Genomic DNA, 24164 nt, shown 5'->3' with positions numbered 1-24164 from the left:
ATTTATTTATTCGTGAGTTTATCTATGCATTTTTATATTCATTTGTGTTTACATATGTGTATTTATTCATTATATATTTATCTATCTGTTCTTATATTTGTTATTCTAATAACGTGCCAGTAAAATAGGCGAGGAACATCAGTTCACAGATGTTCAGATTGAATTTTTTCCCCATCAAAATATATACTTTTTTCACCTTGTAGTTCGCTGTTTCGTCGTTCGTTTCCCCTCATAATATTTTCATTCATTGTGCGTACAAGTGTGTGTGTGTGTGTGTGTGTGTGTGTGTGTGTGTGTGAAGACAATGTTTATGCATAGATGATATTGTGGACATGTAGATTTTTATGACTGACAGATCGTCCATGTGCGTGAGGTATTTATTAATAATTGATCAGATGATGATAATAATGATGATGACCATCTTTTGGCTCACGTGTGTGTGAAGTGAGTGTGTGAGTGAGTGAGGTTGGTTCGTTATGATACAGTCGCGCCAGAAGCGGTGTCCACTGAAGTTGCAGGATTATTATAAGTGAGCTAGTGTTCATATCAGTAGATATATGTGTGCATGTATTTTAATTAGAATATCTGCGTTGTCATCTGGCTGTCAGCTACAACGTACTGTCACACATATTTTAGTCTTCTTAGTGTTTACCAAAGCAGTCAAAAAGAATGATTTTCAGAGCAGTATAAGATGTGCATTCATACAATGTAATGTAGTGTGATGTAATGTAATGCAAAGCAGTCGAACTTGAAAAGAGTGTTTTTTCCTATCGAATGCCAATTATTTCGGATGCCAAAAATACATTCAGTGAATGAATAAATGAAAAGACAAACAATTCACTGAACAATTTTACTTCAAATGAAGAAATAATATAATAGGAAAAACATAATCTTCAAACGAAGAAAGAAATATACTTGCATACTCACAGACAACACGCACACCCAACCACACACCCACAGACATACTGCACACCGCACACACACCCACATTCTGCACGGAAATAGATGTGTGCTGACTACGCGACAGTTTTCTAGATGACCGTGTTCCGTCATGTTGTTTGGGGTTTTTTTCGGCTTGTCCTTTTTCTTGTTCTCCTTCATATTGTTATCATTAATGTTATCCGTGTTATTGTTGATACTCTTCTTCTTGTTATTATTATTATCGTTGTTATTATCATTATTATTATGCATTTTCCTTTTTCATTTCTTCTTCTGCCACCTACTCACCGTCTTCTTTTTCTTCTTCTCCTCCTCCCTCTCCATCTTCTTTTCATGATTGTTCGAGTAGTTTATTGCAGTTAATTAATGCTGTTGATCTTTTTGTCTTGATGATGATGATGATGATGAGCGTTGTGACGTCACCTCTGACGTGTGCTATGACGCAGAACGGTATGACGTGTGCTCACATTGCGGCGGCCAAAGGCAGTGTAGCAGTGATCAAGGAACTGATGAGGTTCAACAAGGTCATCATCACCACCGCCAAGAACAAGGTGTGTGTGTGTATCAGATCAAGTCAAGATTTTATTTCATGTTGGAATATTGAATAAGAATCAGTTGCTTTTTTTTTTTTTTTACATCAAGCCATCAATGAAAAAAAAAAAGAAAAAATACAGAAGAAAGAAAGAGAGAGAGAGAGAAAGAGAAGAAACAAGCATGTGTGTGTGTGTGTGTGTGTGTGTGTCTGTCTGTCTGTCTGTCTGTGTATCTCTCTGTAAACAAAGTATATCGAAAAGACAACGTGATATTACGGACATGTGTAATATGAATGTTCTCTGTCTCTGTGTGTGTGTGTGTGTGTGTGTGTGTGTGTGTGTGTGTGTGTGTAGTATGGAGTCGTGTTTTGTTCGTGATGTCCATAAAAGGAGTGTCATGTTAAGCCTTGTCGTGTCGGGTCTAACCGCTGACAGAGTCAGCACTGGTATGGTAATGATGTGGTAAGGATGTGGTGTAGTATGGTATGGTATTGTGTGGTATGGTGTGATGTAGTGTAGTGTTGCGTTTCTTCTTCTTTTCGTTCTTCTTGTCTTTTGGCTGGATGATTCTGATATCGTTGATGCTGGTGTGGTGTGTGTTGCAGACCAAGGAATCGTCAGCCCTGCACCTGGCCGTGTCTGGGGGCCACAAGGAAGTGGTGGAGACACTGCTGACTGCTGGGGCATCACCCACTGATGAGGATGCTGTCGGTACCATTCTACCTTCTTTTTAGGAGGGGGCGGTGGAAGGGGGGGTGATTTTTTTGTCATGGCTGCTTTCCCAGTTTTCGGATTTAACCAGTTCAAAAGTCACAATGCAATACAAGCACAACACAAACACAGGCAGTCTTCTTATGGAATCGCCATGTTCTCTTCAGCAAATACAAAAAAGTAAATGCAAGTGTGAAATCACGATACCCGAAACTGTATTCTGGTTAATCATATACTACAAGCAAGTGTACACTATACTATTTTATAGCCAAAAAGTCGCATTTAGAAATCTTAGATGAAAGAGGATAGCAGAGTCAGGCCACATCTTGTTGCATTTATAAACATCAGTCCCCTCAGTAGCCTGACAGTAACCTTTAAGTCACCAAATCGTGTGACTTCATCTGAAAAAAACATTGTGAAATCATCCCACAGCACTATAAATACGTTTAAAATCAGTCTGTTATATTCCTGTTGGTGATAGGGGGTGGGGTGGGTGGGTGGGGTTCTTGATTGGTAAACTATATTTTGCTGACTAATTTACATATTTGCCATACATACTCAATGTATCTGAAACAAAAATTCAGTATTTATTGTATTCTGAAGCAGGTGGAAACTACAAATGTAAACGTTAGCCACAGAAAGCGCATGATTTTGCGATTCAACTGCGACTTCTGTTATAACTGCAATTTGGAGGCAGGATGGGTACCTCCAACAGTGCTACTCCAAAAAGGGTTAAAATTCCATTCAAACGTAACAAAATGATTCCTAAAAGACCCCTGCAGGACCAAGTATAAAAATAATGTCGAAGAGAATTATATTGAAAAGATAAAACAATAGAACCGAACTATTTGATATTATTTCGATTGCATAGTAGCCCGATGCAAGCCTTCATTGTGAAACAGTGAAACAGCGAATGATATTTCATTTCTGTATATACCTATTTTTAAAAAGATATATATGTACACACACACACACACACACACACACACATATATATATATATATATATATATATATATATATGTGTAATGTTTTATATAATTACTTTGCCTTTATCTGAAATGAAAATGCGTAACGTGTGCTGGTTTCTTTTGTATAGAATATGATTTTTAAGAGTTTGAAGTTGAAGTTAGGTGATTTAGTTGATCGAGGTGCGAGAGGATGCTTTTATGCCAAGGGCTGTAACTCCAGTGCATATTATTTTCTTGGGAATATGTAACAATGAGTTCAGCACACACCCAAAAACTAGACTGTTATAAGACAAGTCCACATCATTGCAGGGCGTGGATGGGGACCATGGTAGTTCCCACACGCTTGCGAAATATATGTGTGTGAAGGGATATGAGAGTTCTTGATGTGTGACATGCATGTGTGTGACATGACATGACAGTTGGTGATGCCTGTGTGTGGTATGACATGACCATTGATGCCTGTGTGTGGTATGACATGACCATTGATGCCTGTGTGTGGTATGACATGTGTGTGGTATGACATGTGTGTGGTATGACATGACCATTGATGCCTGTGTGTGGTATGACATGACCATTGATGCCTGTGTGTGGTATGACATGACCATTGATGCCTGTGTGTGGTATGACATGTGTGTGGTATGACATGTGTGTGGTATGACATGACCATTGATGCCTGTGTGTGGTATGACATGACAGTTGGTGATGCCTGTGTGTGGTATGACATGACCATTGATGCCTGTGTGTGGTATGACATGACCATTGATGCCTGTGTGTGGTATGACATGACCATTGATGCCTGTGTGTGGTATGACATGACCATTGATGCCTGTGTGTGGTATGACATGACAGTTGGTGATGCCTGTGTGTGGTATGACATGTGTGTGGTATGACATGTGTGTGGTATGACATGATCATTGATGCCTGTGTGTGGTATGACATGTGTGTGGTATGACATGTGTGTGGTATGACATGTGTGTGGTATGACATGATCATTGATGCCTGTGTGTGGTATAACATGTGTGTGACATGATATGTGTAACATGAGAGGTGATGGTGCTGTATGTGTGTGACGTGCCATGTGTGTGACAGGACGGCATGACGGCCATCCACCTGGCAGCCAAGCACGGGCACATCAACATCCTGGACGTCCTCAAGCGGTACATCAACTGGCGGAGCACCAGTCGCAAGGTACCCCCACCCCCTGCACTGTCCTCTGTGTCATCATCACCATCATCACTGTTATCTATCTTTTTTCATGATCTGCCTTTTCCAGTACTTTCCAAGCACTCTCCACATACTTAAGGCATTCCTTTCCATATGCATTCTGTGGATCCATATCCATTTCTTCCGCGCGTATTTGTGTGTGCGTGAGTGTATTTTTTGTATGTGTGTGCTTGTGTTCTTGTGTGCTTCGTGTTTGACTGAAGTGTTATCGTAAACCATGTTAAGATGTTCGAAAGCGCTGTAATATGTGTAAAATATGATTACATTTTTATCTCTGTGTGTGTCCCAACAGACAGGCCTAACGGCTCTGCACGTGGCTGCCCACTACGGGCAGACGGAGTTCGTGAGGGAGATGCTGACCCAGGTGCCCGCCACCCTGAAGAGTGAGGCCTCCTTCAATCCTCCCGCCACATTCAAGGATCTCACCCAGGAGGTCAGGGTCTCTGTGTGTGTGTGTGTGTGTGCGGGGAGGGGGGAAGGGCATGGAGGGGGTGTTCTTGTGTGTGTGTGAAAGGGTGGAGGGGGTGTTGTGTGTATGTGTGCGTGTGCGTGCGCGCACGCGCGCGCGCGTTGTGTGTGTGTGTTTGTTTGTTTCGCTTAAACTAAATGTGATAAAGATGAAGTTATGTGTGTATTGCACAGTCGGGTTTGACCCCTCTACACCTGGCGGCCCAAAGTGGCCACGAGGGTGTGGTCCGTCTGCTCCTCAACTGTCCCGGGGTTCAGGTCGACACACCTTCCGCTCTGCTCGTGAGTTAGTGGTTGTTGTTACAATGTTGCTGGTGTGTGTGTGGCTGTGTGTGTGTAGCCATGTGTATTTGTTTATATATGCATATGTGCGGACTACGCTTTGATGCCTCTTTGAAAACGTTGTGTTTTGTCTTTTATACCTCTTTGAAAACTGGAACTGTGTGTGATTTGTCTTTGATACCTCTTTGAACACTTGAACTGTGTGTGATTTGTCTTTGATACCTCTTTAAACACTGGAACTGTGTGTGATTTGTCTGTGATACCTCTTTGAAAACTTTGTGTGATTTGCCTTTTATACCTCTTTGAAAACTGGAACTGTGTGTGATTTGTTTTTGATACCTCTTTGAAAACTGGAACTGTGTGTGATTTGTCTGTGATACCTCTTTGAAAACTTTGTGTGATTTGTCTTTTATACCTCTTTGAAAACTAGAACTTTGTGTGATTTGTCTTTGATTCCTCTTTGAAAACTGGAACTGTGTGTGATTTGTCTGTGATACCTCTTTGAAAACTTTGTGTGATTTGTCTTTGATACCCCTTTGAACACTGGAACCGCGTGTGTGTTATGTCTGGGGGGCGGGGGGGGGGGGGGGTCAGGGTTCCATCCCCATCCACTACGCCAGTCAGAACGGCCACACGACGGTGGTCAGTCTCCTGCTGTCCAAGTCCACCTTCCAGTTGCACTTCAAGGACAAGCGGGGCCGCACAGCCCTGCACCTGGCCGCGGCCAATGGCCACATCGACATGGTTGCCCTTCTGCTGGGGCAGGGGGCAGACATCAATGCCTGTGACAAGGTGGGGAGAGAGGAGGTGGGGGGGGGGGGTTAGAGGGGAAGGGTTGGGTTGTGTTTTGTGGAGTTGAGTTGAGTTTTGTGGGGTTGGGTTGGGTTGTGTTTTGTGGGGTTGGGTTGGGTTGTGTTTTGTGGGGTTGGGTTGGGTTGGAATGTGTGGTGTTGGTCTGGGTTGGGTTGGGCTTTGTGGGGTTGTTTTGGGTTGGTTTGGGTTGATGGTGTTGGGCTGGGTTGTGTGGTGTTGGTTTGGATTAGCTTGCATTTTGTTGGGTTGTTACATACACAGACACATACATAGACATACAGACACACACAGAGACACACAGACACACAGACACACACACACACACACACACACACACACACACACACAGCAGACTGAGGACACTGCATATTGGCGACCATACAAGTAACGAAACCCTCCACCTCATTGTTTGCTTTCATCATCTTTATTATGATTCTGATGACAAGTACGAGGGTCATTCAATAAATAAGGTGAATTTTTCGGTATAAGGACTTCTAATACAGATAGAAGCTTACTTTTTTTCTTTTCTTTTTTTGTGTGTGTGTGTTTTACTTCTTTTTCACATTGATTTAATTTGTTTTGCAGATTAAAAAAAACTTTGAGAGTTTTGGCGATTAACAAAGATGGCCGACCAAGAAGCATGCTCCAGGATTGAACAGCGGTCAGCTATCAAGTTTTTGGTTGCTGAAGGGTGCAAACCAGTTGAAATTCATAGGAGAATGTCAACTGTGTATGGTGCCACATGTTTCAGCCGAAAAAATGTCTACAAGTGGGCTAAATTGTTTAAAGAAGGACGGAGCAGTGTTGAGGATGAAGACAGGCCTGGAAGGCCTACAGAAGTGAGGTCTCCTGAGGTGATCGAATCAGTCAATGACCTCATTCAGTCTGACAGAAGGGTGACAGTGGATGACATTGCAAGGACTTTGAGCGTATCTGTTGGGACAGCACACAAAATTGTCCATGATGACCTTGGCTACTCGAAGGTCAGCTGCCGGTGGGTGCCAAAGATGCTTACTCCAGAGCACAAACAGAGGAGGGTCGAGTTGTCCCAGCAGTGTCTCTGCCGCTATGAGAAGGATGGTGATGAGTTTCTGAAGAAGGTGGTCACATGTGACGAGACATGGGTTTGGCACTATGAGCCTGAGTCCAAACGGCAGTCCATGGAGTGGAAGCACGTAGGCTCTCCAATGAAGAAGAAGTTCAAGTCCCAGCGGTCCACGAGGAAGGTGATGCTCACCGTTTTTTTGGGATGTGCAAGGCCCAATCACCATTTCATTCCTTGAGAAAGGAAGCACTGTGAACAGTGCCAACTACTGTGAACTGCTGAGGCAGGTCAAGAAAGACATGAAGAACAAACGCAGGGGTCATCAGTCAGAAGGAGTCATCTTGCATCATGACAACGCAAGGCCTCACACAGCAGCCCGAACGGTGCAGACCATCAACGAGCTGGGCTGGGAACTGCTCCCTCATCCCCCTTACAGCCCAGACCTTACCCCTTCAGACTTTCACCTGTTTGGTCCCTTAAAAGCGTTCACGAGAGGCACGAAGTTTGAAAGTGACGATGAAGTCAAAAGTGTTGTGAGCGACTGGCTGAGACATCAGTCCAAAGATTTTTACGCTGAGGGAATACGGAAGCTTGTGCACAGATGGGAAAAGTGTGTGACAGTGCTGGGAGACTACGTTGGAAAAAAAAAAAAAAAAAAAAAAAAAAAAAAAAAAGTAAGCTTTTATCTGTATTAGAAGTCCTTATACCGAAAAATTCACCTTATTTATTGAATGACCCTCGTAGTAGTAGTAGCAGTAGCAGCAGTAGTAGAAGTAGCAGTATTGTGGTGTGTTGGTGGCTGCTGCCGCTGCCGCTCCTGCATGGACAGACTGGAAGACTGGCAATGCTTGTGTAATCTTTATCCAGGAGTGAGACATTTTTTCTAGCCTTCACTCGCGAGTCTGGGTCTCTGTCTACAGAACGGGTGGTCAGCGCTGCACCTGGCGTCCAAGGCCGGGTACCTGGCGGTGGTCAAGCTTCTAGTGGAAACGGGTGCATCCACTCGGTTGGAGACCACGGACGGCAAAGTAGCGGTCACCTTCGCGGCAGCCGCCAACCACTCTGACGTACTGAGCTACCTGATGAAGAAAGACCACAGCACCCAGGCCCTCATGGACGACAAGAAGGTGAGAGATGGGTGTCCACAATTCCCGTTTCGCCGTACCTTTGATCGTGCCGCCAACCCTAAGTGACCTTTTGAGAATTTGACAATGTCCAGTTTCGTCTACTGTATCCTGTTTCGTTCTATTCATCTCTCTCTCTCTCTCTCTCTCTCTCTCTCTCTCTGACGGTAAGAGGGCATCTATGGTCTACGACCATCTCCTAATTGACGGTAAGCGTTTTACTGTTGGCGATGGTGACACTCTTGTTGAGTCAAAATAGGAGGTCGGTCGGCCCATATATTCACATGAAATTTTACCTGTGCTCGTGGTAGGAACCATTGATGAAGCGACACCGGCGGAGCTGACACAGGGCCGTAATGGCAGAGTAAGAGAAACAGCACGTGCAACATGTGAATCTGTGTGCCATGACGATAGCTCGGCGATTTCTGTGTCATGTGAGGATGGGAATACTACGTGTAATGTGTCATTTGAAAATGTGTGCAGCTCGGCTTTGGCTGTTGTAAATGATGCGTCGACTGATGTTGGTTTTTATAATAAATTGAATTATTTTTCCTTTGTGCATTGGAATGTAAATGGATTATTTACAAAGCTATCCAATAGAGATTTTGTCTCCTTTGTTCGTTCTTTTGATTTTGTATGTTTAGTTGAAACATTTATGGAAGATTTTCAGTCCACTATATTTGATGGCTTGAAACTGTCGGCACATGGAAGACGTTCCGGCGGAATTGTGTGCCTTGTGAAAAACGAGTTGTATTCGTGTGTTAAATTAATAAATGTCGAGTCTCATCATTTTTGTGCAGTTTTGCTTGATAAATCTTTGTTTGGCACAACAAAGCATATTGTGTATGTATGTGCATATGTGCCGCCTGAAGGTTCGCCTTATTATGTGCATTTTGATACTGAAAATGGGATTGGGTTATTGGAAGATTATCTGTGTGATTGTTTACTAGCTATTGATGACGATGATGTGTACGTTTTGCTGTGTGGCGATTTAAACAGCAGAATTTCAAATATGTCTCCTGACTTTAGGGAAAATATGTCTAATATTGATGGTGAACATTTGAGCGGACCGTTAAGTGCTAACAGACATTCTGAAGATCATGAATTCAACAATTATGGCAAAATGTTACTAAATGTGTGCACTGTTTTAGATTTGTGTATTTTGAATGGTATGTGTAAGGGCGACCATCAAGTCGCGACACGTACATTTCAGATAGTGGTAACAGTGTTAATGATTATTTTTTAATGTCACGTGATTTATTTCTTGAAATATGTGGTGACTGTGAATTATGTGTGTCAGATAGAATTGAGTCTGACCATATGCCACTGAAATTATGTATTCAATTTAGTAAGGATAATCAGAACTGTACACATGAAGACAATCACATTTATATGATAGAGAAGTTTGTATGGCGGGAAGAATCTGCAGATATTTTTGACAGCACGATTTGTTCGGAGGAAATACAAACACAAATGAAAATGGCTCTGAATTTGATTGATATTAGTATTAATGAGGCTTTAAGTGTTTTCAATGACTGTATTAAGAGTGCAGCAAAATGTATGAAAAAGCAGATACGTGTAAGTAATAATGTGAAAAATGATGACTGGTATGATAAGGAATGTCGAGATTGTAAAAGAAATGTTCGTAACTTGTTAAAAAAGTTTCGTCGTACCTTGTCTCCACCCGACCGAGATTCTTTTTGTAGAGCTAGACGTGAATACAAACATATGTTGAAAAGAAAAGAGAAACAGTTTAATGATGCTTTATTAACGGAATTACAACGTTCAATAGATAATCAAAAAGAATTCTGGAACTCAATGCACAAAATAACAAGGAGGAGAAAACAACCTACGAATAATATTAGTTTACATAAATGGTTTCAACATTTTAAAGAATTGTTAGAAAAAAGTGAAGATCATATTAGTAATCTATCACAGGGGTTTGAGGAAAATAATGAGAGCAACATTGATGAAGAGCATTTCATAGATAATGGTGATAACGATAGTTTGAATCGTTGTATTTCAGTAGAGGAAATTTTGTTTGCTTTGAGAAAATTGAAGAAGCGGAAAGCTGCAGGACCAGATGGAATTATATGTGAATTGTTAAAGAATGCATGCAAATCTAATTTAGTTATAGACTTCCTGGTTAAGTTTTTCAATTATTTATTTGATAGAGGTATCTATCCTGAAAGTTGGACTGAGTCAATTGTTCTTCCATTGTACAAAAAAGGTAATACTAAGAATACCAATAATTATAGAGGAATTTCCCTGTGTAACGTATGTAGCAAATTATATAGCGCTGTAATAAATAGGAGACTCCAGGAATGGGTGGAGGAACACAATATTACAGGAGAATTTCAAGCCGGATTTAAGCGGAATTACACTACTGTGGACCATATGTTTACGTTAATGGCTTTCATACAGAAACAATTTTGTTTAAATCGCAAATTATATGTTGCTTTCATTGATTTTGAGAAAGCCTTTGATTCTGTCAATAGAAGTATACTTTGGCCTATTTTATTGAAAAATGGAATACGTGGAAAAATTTATAAATGTATTATGAGTATGTATGATTCTGTAAAGGCAAGGGTGCGATGTGGTGCTGCTTTATCAGAATACATCAATTGTACATCTGGAGTTAAACAGGGTGATATTTGTAGTCCAGTTTTGTTTTCTTTATTTGTTAATGAATTGACAGAGGAAGTAATTAAAAATGGAAGACATGGTGCAACATTCATAGGCGATGTTTTGGAAATTTTCATTCTTCTTTTAGCTGATGATGTAGTATTTAATATCAGAAACAGTAATAGGGTTACAAAGTCAGTTGAATAGTCTACAACGAGCCGCTGCTGCTTTGCAACTAAAAGTGAATATGGGTAAAAGTAATATAATTGTATTTAGAAAGGGAGGTTATTTGTCTGTAAGAGAAAGATGGACCTATAACGGAACTATAATGCCCATTGTGAATGTATACAAATATTTAGGTATTTATTTTTCTACACGTTTGAGTTTTACATTTGCATGTAAAAACCTTGCAAGTAGAGCAAAAAATGCATTGTTATATGTCATGAAGAAATTGTCATTAGTACAAAATGAATCTCTGAAATTATTCCTAAAAATATTTGATTCTCAGATCCAGCCTATGATACAGTACGGGGCAGAATTATGGGGTCTTGACTCTGCGGCTATACACTGTGAAAAAATTCATCTATATGCTTTGAAAAAATTTTTAGGGGTCTCCCTTCAGACACCAAATGATCTCGTCTATGGTGAGACTGACAGATACCCAATATCGTTGCTCTCTACTGTTAAATGTATTAAGTACTGGCTCAAGTTAACACAAATGGATGAACACAGATTGCCATATAAAGCATACAAAATGTTGTTAGACTTAGATAATAAGGGTAGAAGAAATTGGGTTTCAAATGTTAGAAAGAAATTATATGAGTACGGTTTTGGTTTTGTATGGCTAAATCAAGGTGTTGAAGATATAAATGTTTTTATTCGTGTGTTCCGCGAAAGATTGGTTGATTGCAGATGGCAAAGTTGGAATTCTCATATCCAGGACAGTGACAGATTTAAGCTATACAGAATGATCAATAATTTGCATAATGTTCCAATTTATATGCGTATGCATATTGCTAGAGGTTTGAAGTATTTAATGACGAAATTTAGGTTCGGTGTCTCTGATATTTTTACTCAACAGTATCGTTATAGGCAGTCAAACATTTGTAATTTGTTATGCCCATTATGCAAAGAATCAACTGAAGATGAGGTCCATCTTGTGCTTAGTTGTCCAGCATTGAGAAATATTAGAGAACGATTAATTCCACTCAAATTTTATAGACAGCCTTGTTTATTTAAACTCATTTTGTTATTGTCGTCTACGAACGAAACTATTGTACAACATTTTGCTTTATATTTGCATAGAGCTTTTAAACAACGCAATGCTTATGTAACGTAATTTTTCTTTGTAGTAATATGCGACTTAATGTCAATTCCATGTGTACCCCCTTCTAAGGGGCTATGGCCTATATGAATAAAACATCTACATCTACATCTCTCTCTCTCTCCCACGCGTGTTCTTGCGCATACACACCCACATAAAACCAACACACCCACACTCACACACACACCCAATCCCCCTCCCCCTCACCCCTCTCCCCCCCCCCCCTCACCCCCGGGGGGAAAAAGCAGAAAGAACAGGGTGGGTGAAATGTTAAATGGACTGATGAAGACAAGTATAGGGAACAAACCAATGACATTGCTTTCTTGAAAAGTAGGAAAATATATAGAAAAAAAGCCCAAAGAAATAGGAAAGGAAAGAAAAAGAAGAAAAGAGAAATACAGCACCAGGCAGGGAAGCAGGGGAAGGAAAGAGAAAGATTTGTTCCTTGTCTTCTTCTTATGTCAAACTTTATGTGACCAAGCGCGCTATGCTTGCTCCAACACTATTCACGCACAAGCCAGAGCAGACGACGTTTTCCCCCCTAACCCTTGCACAGAATATGTGACGTCACTCTGCTTACATCATTTTGTCCTGGCCAGACCACCTGCTGACTGCTCGACCAGTGTCGCGTCGCGATACGTCATTGGCTGAGAGCAAACTTGTGTTTCTGTTCCACAGTATTTAATTAATAGCTCTTTTGTCAGATCAGTAAACTACTAGTATTATATACTGGCAGAATCGTCTTAATTCCATCTTTAAATCTATTCCATTTATGTTTGCCTACGTGAAACTGATTTAACGCAGTTTGTAATTTTCAGCGACGAGCTCGTTAAAACTGACCCTGTTCAGGTGACTTAAATTAAGATTATAAATTCATCTTAAATAATCAACACTTCATTTACACTCATTATAAAGTAGGCGTTGAGCTCTTTCTTTTGCAACTTATCCGATGCAAATCGGTTCAGGAATCATTTAGAAATCTGTTACTGAACACCTTGTAACAAGCACAGTTCTCATCAGATTTCTTCAGATTAGTGACGATCTGGTTTGCAGCCCACGTGATTGTCTTTGTAGTTCGCCTAATTTGTATAAATTGGCCGAGCGGGTGATGAGTGGTCACTTCCACACCCGAGCCAGCCGCGGCCAGCACCTGCTCTCTTTGTCTCTTGCCGTGTAGTGGTCAGTGTTGTTCCCACAACAGCAACATCTCGCTACGTATGGCTGTAAGTACTAGTGTGTAGAATGTGTTGATTTGTAAATTGTATTGTTTGACACAGTACTTGTGTTTATATGAGTATGTTCAGTTATTGCTTTGTTCAGTTAATTCTTTGTTCAGTTATTGCTTTGACAAGTTAGTCACAGATCGGCTATGACTGATCTAAATAATTGCCATGTCGTCATCTGCATGGAGCAGTGTTCCATTTGATTCTTAACGTCACAGTCAGTGACGTCTCTTGACACAGATAGTTTGTTCCAGAATGTTCTAGTGAGTGCGTAAAGTTCATTCACCACTTAATGGTTAAGCCATGGTGGTTCTTCACTTACTATCTGGTCTATCAGTTTGCCAGTATTATATCTAAGCCACTGATTCTCTATCTTGTTTGTTATTCAGGTATTATCTTTCACACTAATATCAGTTGTACTGCTACAGTGTGCTCAGTACTCTAAGATGTGTGTAGTATTCTGCTGCTGTGATTTCAAGATAGTGTTGGATTAATATCAGTTATTGGTCAAAACCACCTGATATGTATCAGTCTGTTAACTGTAATTTAGTTATCATGCTCTCTCCTATACAGCTTACTCCAGTATAGTGCAACATGATAAACTGATTCATTTGAGTCACTTTGACACAGTATAAGCTTTATCTAATCTATACTGTCAGTGTACTTTCACCAAGTCAGCATCGCTTCAATCACTTTAACTGCACTATTTAAATGTATTAGAAATGTCATTTGATGTCAGCGTTTGGTCTTCACACATATGCATTATGTTGTTGCGTATCCCAAACCCGAGTGATAGTCTTTCCATGTAAAATGTATGCATGTGCTTTACTATTCACTTGTGTTGACATGTTGTACTTATGACATTTGTTTGTGTCATTCCAGGCACTGTCTTCTCTTAGTTCTTAGTCTTCTTCTAGTTGTCTTCTCCTAGTTGTCTTCTTCTCATTACTTCTTCTTAGTTCTTCTAGTTGTCTTCTTCTCTTAGGTCTTCTCTTTTTATGTAAATAAAACAATAGAAAAGCCATTTGTGACTGGCCTCTATATGTTCCTGGCCTGTGCGTGGGATCTTGTCTATCCTTTCAATTAATCAGTTAGTTAAGTCTTTTGTGCCGTACCCCTATTAGAACCACTCGGAGCACGGCTACAAAAGTGGCGTCGCCGACAGGATATTGATCCTTGAAAATATCCCTACGACAGGATAAAGATCCATTATAAAATAGTCCAATTATTCCCTTTAAGGTTTCAGTTATTTTATCCAAACTCAATCCATCCCTAAACCACAGCCCTTTACCACCAAGTGTACCTTGTTACCTGTGAGCATAGGATGTGCTAATTCTTTTAATATCTCTTAATAAATCACAGCTCCTAGCCAAGCTAATCTCTATCACATACTTGGTGCTGTGAGCTAGAGGGACAAGAGGTTGTACTAACAGTCACATAGGGATAGTTTAACATAGGAGAAGAGAGAAGACAGTGCAGCAGGTACGTCAAGTCCACAACAAGAAACGTCGCCCACATCAAGATGGCTTCAACTGACTTCCTGCCCAAACTCCTGACGCTATCCGGTGAGGAAGGCAGCAGTGAGGTCGACGACTTCATCAGTGAGGCCAGACTGATTCTCCAGCTACAGCCCCTGGATGACGCGACAGCCTCTCTCTGGCTGATCTCAGCCCTTGCCAGCCGAGCTCGCCAGCAGATCGTCAGGCTGCCGGCGACACAAGTGGACACCCCAGCCAAGATCCTTGCGGTTCTTGAGGAGAACTGGGGAGATCAGCGAGACGCCACCGACCTTGCCACTGCGTTCTTCAACACACAGCAGCAGCCCAAGGAGACGGTGATCGACTACGCATCCCATCTTCGGCACCTATGGACCAAGGTCAACAAGGCTGAAGATGGGGTGATGCAGGTGCCACCAGCCATACTCCGCGACGCCTTCGCCAGAGGTCTTCAGCCAGCTGCACTGAAGCGCGATGTCAGGCGCTTCATCCGTGACCACCCTGACACCACCTTCGAGGCAGCAAAGAAGGAGGCCCAGCGATGGCTGAGAGAGGACAGCCACACCTACAGCACCTGCCCCGGCGTAGACAGTGTTGTCCGCCTGGAAGCCCAGCTGGCCACACCCGCAGCTGAGAACACCAGCCTGCGATGTCAGCTGCAGTCCCCCAAACCAGCACACCACCTGCATCCTACAAGACCAGCCCTTCACCATCGCCACTGTGCTGCTGACCGCGTCCCAGACCCTCCACACTGTGTTTGGTGTGAGAGGTCTGGCCACACTGAGGAGCAGTGTCGGCACAAGCGGTGCTACATTAAGGAGGACAGGCAATCAAAGGCTGAAGACAGACAACCAGCCACATCTAAGGGGAGACGACTGACAACACATGCGGTCAACAAGCAGCATGTCACTGCCAACGAGACACCTCCCCCCAGCCAACTGCACTTGCGACCCAAGCTGCCACCAGAAGAGCTGCACAGACTTCAGCTTGCTGACCCCACCATTGGGCCAGTCCTGTCTGCATGGCCAGCCACGCCAGCCCTCAGCTCCAACTGGCAGACCAATGTGTTGACCCAGCAGCATGACAGACTGATCTGCAGGAAGGGTGTCCTGCATCGACGGGTGATGGACCCTAAGCTTGGGGCGTCTGAGCAGCTAGTGCTTCCCAGCAAGCTCCGCCCCCAGGTACTGTCATCCATACAACACCGCACGGGGCACCAGGGCTTCCAACAGGCTGCAGAGATGCTGCGACCCCAGGTCTACTGGCCTGGCATGTACCGCGACCTGGAGCAACACTTCTCCAGTGGCCCATCCAACAGTGACACCACCCAGCCCGCCTGCATCCAGACCCAGTCGTTGGAAACCAGGTCAGTCTCTTCCTCTGCAGCACCACCAAGAAACCACAGCACCACACCTGATGCTGTCATCCCACATTTGTCCCCACCTGTCATCAGCCCCACACCGCAGAGGTCCAGCCAACAACCACCCTCTGTCAAGCCTACAGACCCGGTCCCACTGCACCACCAGGGCGACAAAGTGTCTGACACAGACACTGATACCGATAGTGACAGTGGTATGTGGCTGACCAGGCCCATGCCAAGACCCAGGACACAAACCCAGCGAGCTGCACCAGAGCCGCCTCCACTACCACCAGATCCTGCACCAAGGCGATCCACACGACTGGCAACCAGGACTCCACTAACAGTGTTTTGAGACTGGTCAAACTAATTTTCTTTTGCAGCAGAGACAGTCGTGATGCATTATTCTTGTTTTATCAGGGTTTTTTTATTTTCTGTTCTTACCTTCTTGCCTTTCCTATGACCTATCATTGTCATATGGCCTATGCAATGCTTTATGTTTTCATGTCTATGAACATGCTACAATAATTCATGCTTTAATTTTGTTTTCATTTCAGATATTTCTGCACAAATTCATGTTTTATGGGGGGGGGTTTCTTCTCTTCTTGCTTAACTTAACCTGTGATCTAGCTTGTCACAAAGTCTTAGCAATGCAAAAAGTATGTCTATGAACATGCTATAATAATTCATTTTTTTATTTATGCTATTATACATGTATGCTTGTTTACATGTGTGTCTGACAGTGATGAGATAGATTGATAGGCACACAAATGAATGCTTTCCATCTTCATAGTGTATTTCACCAAATTGGGACCCCTTCTCTATATCAAACTCTTCAAAGCTAAGTTAGGATGCATTCGACTAAGTCCAAACTCTTAACTTAACCTGGCTAAAGCCACTTTGAATATAGAAGTAGGGTATTGTTCCTAAGAATGTTGCAGTCATTTCACATTCACTTAGCTATCAGTTATCAGCAAAATTATCTCCATTACCTGCCCAATAATTCTTCTTTGATGCCCAGCTAAGTCTGCTCACAAGAGTTACTTTAATTAACCATCGCGGACGATGGATTTCAAAAGATGGGGGGAGGTGTGACCAAGCGCACTATGCTTGCTCCAACACTATTCACGCACAAGCCAGAGCAGACGACGTTTTCCCCCCTAACCCTTGCACAGAATATGTGACGTCACTCTGCTTACATCATTTTGTCCTGGCCAGACCACCTGCTGACTGCTCGACCAGTGTCGCGTCGCGATACGTCATTGGCTGAGAGCAAACTTGTGTTTCTGTTCCACAGTATTTAATTAATAGCTCTTTTGTCAGATCAGTAAACTACTAGTATTATATACTGGCAGAATCGTCTTAATTCCATCTTTAAATCTATTCCATTTATGTTTGCCTACGTGAAACTGATTTAACGCAGTTTGTAATTTTCAGCGACGAGCTCGTTAAAACTGACCCTGTTCAGGTGACTTAAATTAAGATTATAAATTCATCTTAATAATCAACACTTCATTTTACACTCATTATAAAGTAGGCGTTGAGCTCTTTCTTTTGCAACTTATCCGATGCAAATCGGTTCAGGAATCATTTAGAAATCTGTTACTGAACACCTTGTAACAAGCACAGTTCTCATCAGATTTCTTCAGATTAGTGACGATCTGGTTTGCAGCCCACGTGATTGTCTTTGTAGTTCGCCTAATTTGTATAAATTGGCCGAGCGGGTGATGAGTGGTCACTTCCACACCCGAGCCAGCCGCGGCCAGCACCTGCTCTCTTTGTCTCTTGCCGTGTAGTGGTCAGTGTTGTTCCCACAACAGCAACATCTCGCTACGTATGGCTGTAAGTACTAGTGTGTAGAATGTGTTGATTTGTAAATTGTATTGTTTGACACAGTACTTGTGTTTATATGAGTATGTTCAGTTATTGCTTTGTTCAGTTAATTCTTTGTTCAGTTATTGCTTTGACAAGTTAGTCACAGATCGGCTATGACTGATCTAAATAATTGCCATGTCGTCATCTGCATGGAGCAGTGTTCCATTTGATTCTTAACGTCACAGTCAGTGACGTCTCTTGACACAGATAGTTTGTTCCAGAATGTTCTAGTGAGTGCGTAAAGTTCATTCACCACTTAATGGTTAAGCCATGGTGGTTCTTCACTTACTATCTGGTCTATCAGTTTGCCAGTATTATATCTAAGCCACTGATTCTCTATCTTGTTTGTTATTCAGGTATTATCTTTCACACTAATATCAGTTGTACTGCTACAGTGTGCTCAGTACTCTAAGATGTGTGTAGTATTCTGCTGTTGTGATTTCAAGATAGTGTTGGATTAATATCAGTTATTGGTCAAAACCACCTGATATGTATCAGTCTGTTAACTGTAATTTAGTTATCATGCTCTCTCCTATACAGCTTACTCCAGTATAGTGCAACATGATAAACTGATTGATTTGAGTCACTTTGACACAGTATAAGCTTTATCTAATCTGAAGAAATCTGATGAGAACTGTGCTTGTTACAAGGTGTTCAGTAACAGATTTCTAAATGATTCCTGAACCGATTTGCATCGGATAAGTTGCAAAAGAAAGAGCTCAACGCCTACTTTATAATGAGTGTAAAATGAAGTGTTGATTATTTAAGATGAATTTATAATCTTAATTTAAGTCACCTGAAAAGTCAGCATCGCTTCAATCACTTTAACTGCACTATTTAAATGTATTAGAAATGTCATTTGATGTCAGCATTTGGTCTTCACACATATGCATTATGTTGTTGCGTATCCCAAACCCGAGTGATAGTCTTTCCATGTAAAATGTATCCATGTGCTTTACTATTCACTTGTGTTGACATGTTTTGACATTTGTTTGTGTCATTCCAGGCACTGTCTTCTCTTAGTTCTTAGTCTTCTTCTAGTTGTCTTCTCCTAGTTGTCTTCTTCTCATTACTTCTTCTTCTTAGTTCTAGTTGTCTTCTTCTCTTAGGTCTTCTCTTTTTATGTAAATAAAACAATAGAAAAGCCATTTGTGACTGGCCTCTATATGTTCCTGGCCTGTGCGTGGGATCTTGTCTATCCTTTCAATTAATCAATTAGTTAAGTCTTTTGTGCCGTACCCCTATTAGAACCACTCGGAGCACGGCTACATTTATGTTTTTCCTACTTTGTATAAATGATATGAAATATATGACATTTTCATGTATCCACACGAGGTTTCCTGAAATAAATTACGCCTTGCCTTGTCTTGTCATGACATTGTCTTGTCTCACCTGCCATGAGACATTCGGATGGTGGGATGAAGCGAGGTCCTTTCCGTAGCATTTTTTGTACTGAACGTACGTAAAAGAACCCACGGCAACAAACGGGTTGTCCCTGGCAAAATGTTGCAGAGGAATCTCCTTTTAATAGGAAAAACAGATACACTTGCGGGAAGAGATAAAAGCAAGTGCAGGATGGCGACGCGATCTCCCAAAGGAGAGCAGCCCGAATTTCACACTGAGAAATTTGTTGTGACAAAAAACAACAATACAAGACAACACAACACAACACAACAAAATACAGTGCAGCACAATACAATACAGTATGATACAATACAATACAATGCCTGTGCTGCTTGCAGTTCGTCTTCGACCTGATGCAGTGCGGGAAACTGACGCAGAACAAGTGTCTGCGGGAGTTCATCCTGCTGTCCCCGGCACCCCCAGACACGGCGGCCAAGCTGTCCAAGACGCTCCGCCTGCTGTCCTACAAGGAGAAGGAGCGCATGAAGGACCTCATGGCCGCGGCCGACCACTGCGAGGCCATGGCCACAGACCTGACGGCCATCGCGGCCAGCCTGAGCTCGGCCCAGCAGATCCTGAAGGCAGTGGACTGCCAGGGGGCGCAGTTCCTGGACGTGTTGATCGAGAACGAGCAGAAGGAGGTGGTGGCCCACCCCTCCGTGCAGAAGTACCTGTCGGATGTGTGGATCGGCGGGCTGAACTGGTCATTGTGGAAGATCATGCTGCTGTTCCTGTCGCTGCTGGTGGTGCCCGTGCTGTGGATCGCCATCTCGCTGCCCACCCGCTACCGGCTGAACAAGGTGCCCATCATCAAGTTCATGACCTACCTGGTGTCGCACATCTACCTGATGCTGCTCTACTTCTTCATGGTGGCCATGCCTGTGCACCACATCTACGAGTCGGGCAGCCTGGTTCCCTTCTGGAACGAGTGGCTGCTGCTGGCCTGGCTGTCCGGGCTGTTGGTGTCCGAGCTGACCAACCCCGGGGACCGGGCCGGCCTGGGCTGGATCCAGGCCATCAACCTGGCCATCTCGGCCCTCGGCGTCTTCTGCCACCTCATCGCCTTCGCCTACCAGGACAGCTCGCACAAGTACCTGCTGCTCTACATCCGCAACAACTTCTTCGCCTCGGCGCTGCTGCTGAGCTTCGTGCAGCTGCTGGACTTTCTGTCCTTCCACCACCTGTTCGGGCCCTGGGCCATCATCATCCGGGACCTCATGAGGGACCTCATGCGCTTCCTGGTCATCCTGCTCATCTTCATGGTGGGCTTCACCCTGCACCTGTCCGCCCTCTACCAGCCCGTCTACCCGGAGGAGGAGAAGCAGGTGGGCACGGGGGTGGTGGGCAACACCACCCCCACCCCCATCACCACCTTCGAGTTCCTCTTCTTCGCGCTGTTCGGCCTGGTGGAGCCCGACTCCTTGCCGCCCATCCACCGGAGTCCCATCTGGGTGACGGACCTGGTGAAGGTGGTTTTCGGGACCTACATGATGGTCACCCTCATCGTCCTCATCAACCTCCTCATCGCCATGATGTCCGACACCTACCAGCGGATCCAGCAGCAGTCGGACACGGAGTGGAAGTTCGGGCGTGCCAAGCTGATCCGGAACATGAACAAGACCTCCGCCACCCCCTCGCCGCTCAACCTCTTCACCAAGGCCTTCACCTACATCCGTATCTTCGTCAAGTACAGAGGTTAGTTGGTTGCCTGTGTGTGTAGGTAGAGGGGGTGTCGTTCCGATTCACCTGTGTGTGTGTGTGTGTGTGTGTGTGTGTGTGAGAGAGAGAGAGAGAGAGAGAGAGAGAGAGAGAGAATGAATGAATTCTTTTAATAAGGGAAAAGGAATAAGCAAGGACAAGCTTCTTTTTTTTTCATCGGGCCCTCGGGGCAAAGAAATTAAACAAGCAAACAAAACAAAATAAAAAGACAATGCCACTACCACTGCTACTACTACTACAAAGTAAATAAATCAAAATGAAATGAAATAAATGAATAAAGAAGAGAGAGCGAACAAAATAATATCATAGCAAAAAAGACAAGTGTGTGTGTGTGTGTGTGTGTGTGTGTGTGTGTGTGTGTGCTGAGGGTGACGGCTGTCAATATGATGAAGGTTGTGGTAGTGGTGTTGGTGTTGGTGGTAGCAGTGGCACTTGCGCGGTGATGATGGTGAAGATGACGATGACGCTGATAACGATGATAATCAACAATGACAGTGCGTTGAGGATGGGAGAGTTTTATCATCAAAATATTTCGATCATTTTGACGACTGCAGCGGACATGACGTCATTACTAATCCTGGTTGTCAGTGGTGGCAACATTCACAACAACGACGGAGAGGCTGATGGTAACGAGTGGTGTGGTGCGGTGTGTGCCGTGTGGTGTGGTATAGCGTGTTCTGGTGTAGTGTGGTATGGCGTGATGGAGTGTGTTGTAGCGCAGTGTGGTGTGGTGCTGTTTGGTGCGGCATTGTGTGGTATGGTATGGCGTGATGGGGTGTGTTGTAGCGCAGTGTGGTATATATAATGCTTTTTATCTTCTTCAACATAAATTGATTTGTGATGTGAAAGAAGTAAACAATACACGAGAATCACGGTGTGGTGTGGTGTGGTGTGGTGTGTGATCCGGTGTTTGGTGTGTGGTGTGGTGTGCGGTGCCGTGTGTGTGGTGTGGTGTGTGTGGTGTGTGATCCGGTGTGTGGTGTGTGTGGTGTGGTGTGTGATCCGGTGTGTGGTGTGTGATGCCGTGTGTGTGGTGTGTGATGTGGTGTGTGATCCGGTGTGTGGTGCCGTGTGTGTGGTGTGTGATGTGGTATGTATGGTGTCTGTGGTGCTGTGTGTGTGGTATGTGGTGCGGTGTGTGGTGTGTGGTGCTGTGTGTGGTGTGTTGTGTGGTGTGTGGTGCTGTGTGTGGTGCGGTGTTTTGGTGTGTGGTGTGTGGTGTGATGTGTGGTGCGGTGTGTGTGGTGTGGTGTGTGGTGTGTATGGTGTGGTGTGGTGTGTGGTGTGTGGTGCGGTATGTGTGGTGTGTGGTGCTGTGTGTGGTGTGTGGTGCGGTGTGTGTGGTGTGTGATCCGGTGTGTGGTGTGTGATCCGGTGTGTGGTGTGTGGTGCGGTGTGTGTGGTGTGTGTGGTGCGGTGTTTTGGTGTGTGGTGTGGTGTGTGGTACGTTGTGTGTGGTGTGTGGTGCGGTGTGTGTGGTGTGGTGTGTGGTGCGGTGTGTGTGATGTGTGGTGTGTGTGGTGTGTGTGATGTGTGGTGTGTGTGGTGTGTGGTGCGGTGTGTGTGGTGTGTGGTGCGGTGTGTGTGGTGTGTGGTGCGGTGTGTGTGGTGTGTGGTGCGGTGTGTGTGATGTGTGGTGCGGTGTGTGTGGTGTGTGGTGCGGTGTGTGTGGTGTGTGGTGCGGTGTGTGTGATGTGTGGTGCGGTGTGTGTGGTGTGTGGTGCGGTGTGTGTGTGATGTGTGATGTGTGGTGTGTGGTGTGGTGTGTGTGGTGTGTGTGATGTGCGGTGTGTGTGGTGTGTGTGGTGTGGTGTGTGTGGTGCGGTGTGTGTGGTGTGTGTGGTGTGGTGTGTGTGGTGTGTGGTGTGGTGTGTGTGGTGCGGTGTGTGTGGTGTGGTGTGTGTGGTGTGTGGTGCGGTGTGTGTGTGGTGTGTGGTGCGGTGTGTGTGTGGTGTGTGGTGCGGTGTGTGTGGTGTGTGTGGTGTGGTGTGTGTGGTGTGGTGTGTGTGGTGTGTGGTGCGGTGTGTGTGTGGTGTGTGGTGCGGTGTGTGTGGTGTGTGGTGCGGTGTGTGTGTGGTGTGTGGTGCGGTGTGTGTGGTGTGTGTGGTGTGTTGTGTGTGATGTGTGGTGCGGTGTGTGTGATGTGTGGTGCGGTGTGTGTGGTGTGGTGTGTGGTGTGTATGGTGTGGTGTGGTGTGTGGTGTGTATGGTGTGTTGTGCGGTGTGTATGGTGTGGTGTGTGTGGTGCGGTGTGTGTGGTGTGGTGTGTTCGGTGTGTGGTGCGGCGGTGTGTGGTGCGGTGTGTGTGGTGTGGTGTGTTCGGTGTGTGGTGCGGTGTGTGTGGTGTGTGGTGCGGTGTGTGTGGTGTGGTGTGTGCGGTGTGTGTGGTGTGGGCAGGTCGGGTGTGCAGCACGCAGGCCCAGGAGTTCATCAACCAGGAGGAGGACCTGGATTCCTTCCAGGACAGTCACTCCCTGGACCTGTCCTCACACGGCGGCTTCCTCAGACACCTGGTGCGCCGCAACACACAGGTGGCTCCCGATGGTAGGTCGAGGGTGGTCTGGAGGGTGTGGAGTTGTGGGGCTGGAAGTGGGGGAGGAGTGAGGGCGATCCACTACACAAAGATAGGTAATAGTGTGTTAAATGATCTCAGTCAATACATGTGATGATCTCAAGGTCTGATCAGCGTGTTGGGTTCATGCGAAGGTCGGGGTTGTTGTTTTTTTTGTTTGTTTTGTTTTGTTTTTTGTTGTTGTTTTTTGGTTTTTGGTGGGGGGGGGGGGTTAGGACTTGAAGGTGGCAGAATGGTTAAGACGCTCATTTGGCAATGTAGAGTTCGTGAGGGTCTTGGTTCAAATCCCGCTCTCGCCCTTTCTCCCAAGTTTGACTGAAAAATCAAACTGAGCATCTAGTCATTCGGATGAGACGATAAACCGAGACCCCGTGGGCAATACGCACTTGACAACAAAATGTGTTGTCATGTGACAAAATTATTTTGAAGAAATCCACTCTGATAGGTACACAAAAGTAT

The 24164-nt window shown here is 44.3% G+C and overlaps 1 protein-coding gene across 1 annotated transcript in view; it reads left to right on the top strand.

Annotated features, from left to right (window-relative positions):
- The window catches only part of LOC143280301 (short transient receptor potential channel 5-like), a gene marked incomplete at its 5' end in the record, with an annotated part of 32282 nt that overhangs the window by 6662 nt on the left and 1456 nt on the right, over positions 1–24164 (top strand). The window contains 9 exons of the mRNA XM_076584932.1: positions 1386–1490; positions 2078–2179; positions 4244–4342; positions 4671–4811; positions 5021–5128; positions 5723–5920; positions 7907–8113; positions 19753–21109; positions 23531–23677. Coding sequence (XP_076441047.1) covers positions 1386–1490; positions 2078–2179; positions 4244–4342; positions 4671–4811; positions 5021–5128; positions 5723–5920; positions 7907–8113; positions 19753–21109; positions 23531–23677 — 2464 coding nt within the window. The remainder of the gene's footprint in view (positions 1–1385; positions 1491–2077; positions 2180–4243; positions 4343–4670; positions 4812–5020; positions 5129–5722; positions 5921–7906; positions 8114–19752; positions 21110–23530; positions 23678–24164) is intronic.

Source organism: Babylonia areolata, chromosome 3, assembly GCF_041734735.1.
Source record: "Babylonia areolata isolate BAREFJ2019XMU chromosome 3, ASM4173473v1, whole genome shotgun sequence".
NCBI lineage: Eukaryota > Metazoa > Mollusca > Gastropoda > Neogastropoda > Buccinidae > Babylonia > Babylonia areolata.
Note: the sequence above shows the minus strand (reverse complement) of the source record. Positions and strands in the feature narration are given on the sequence as shown.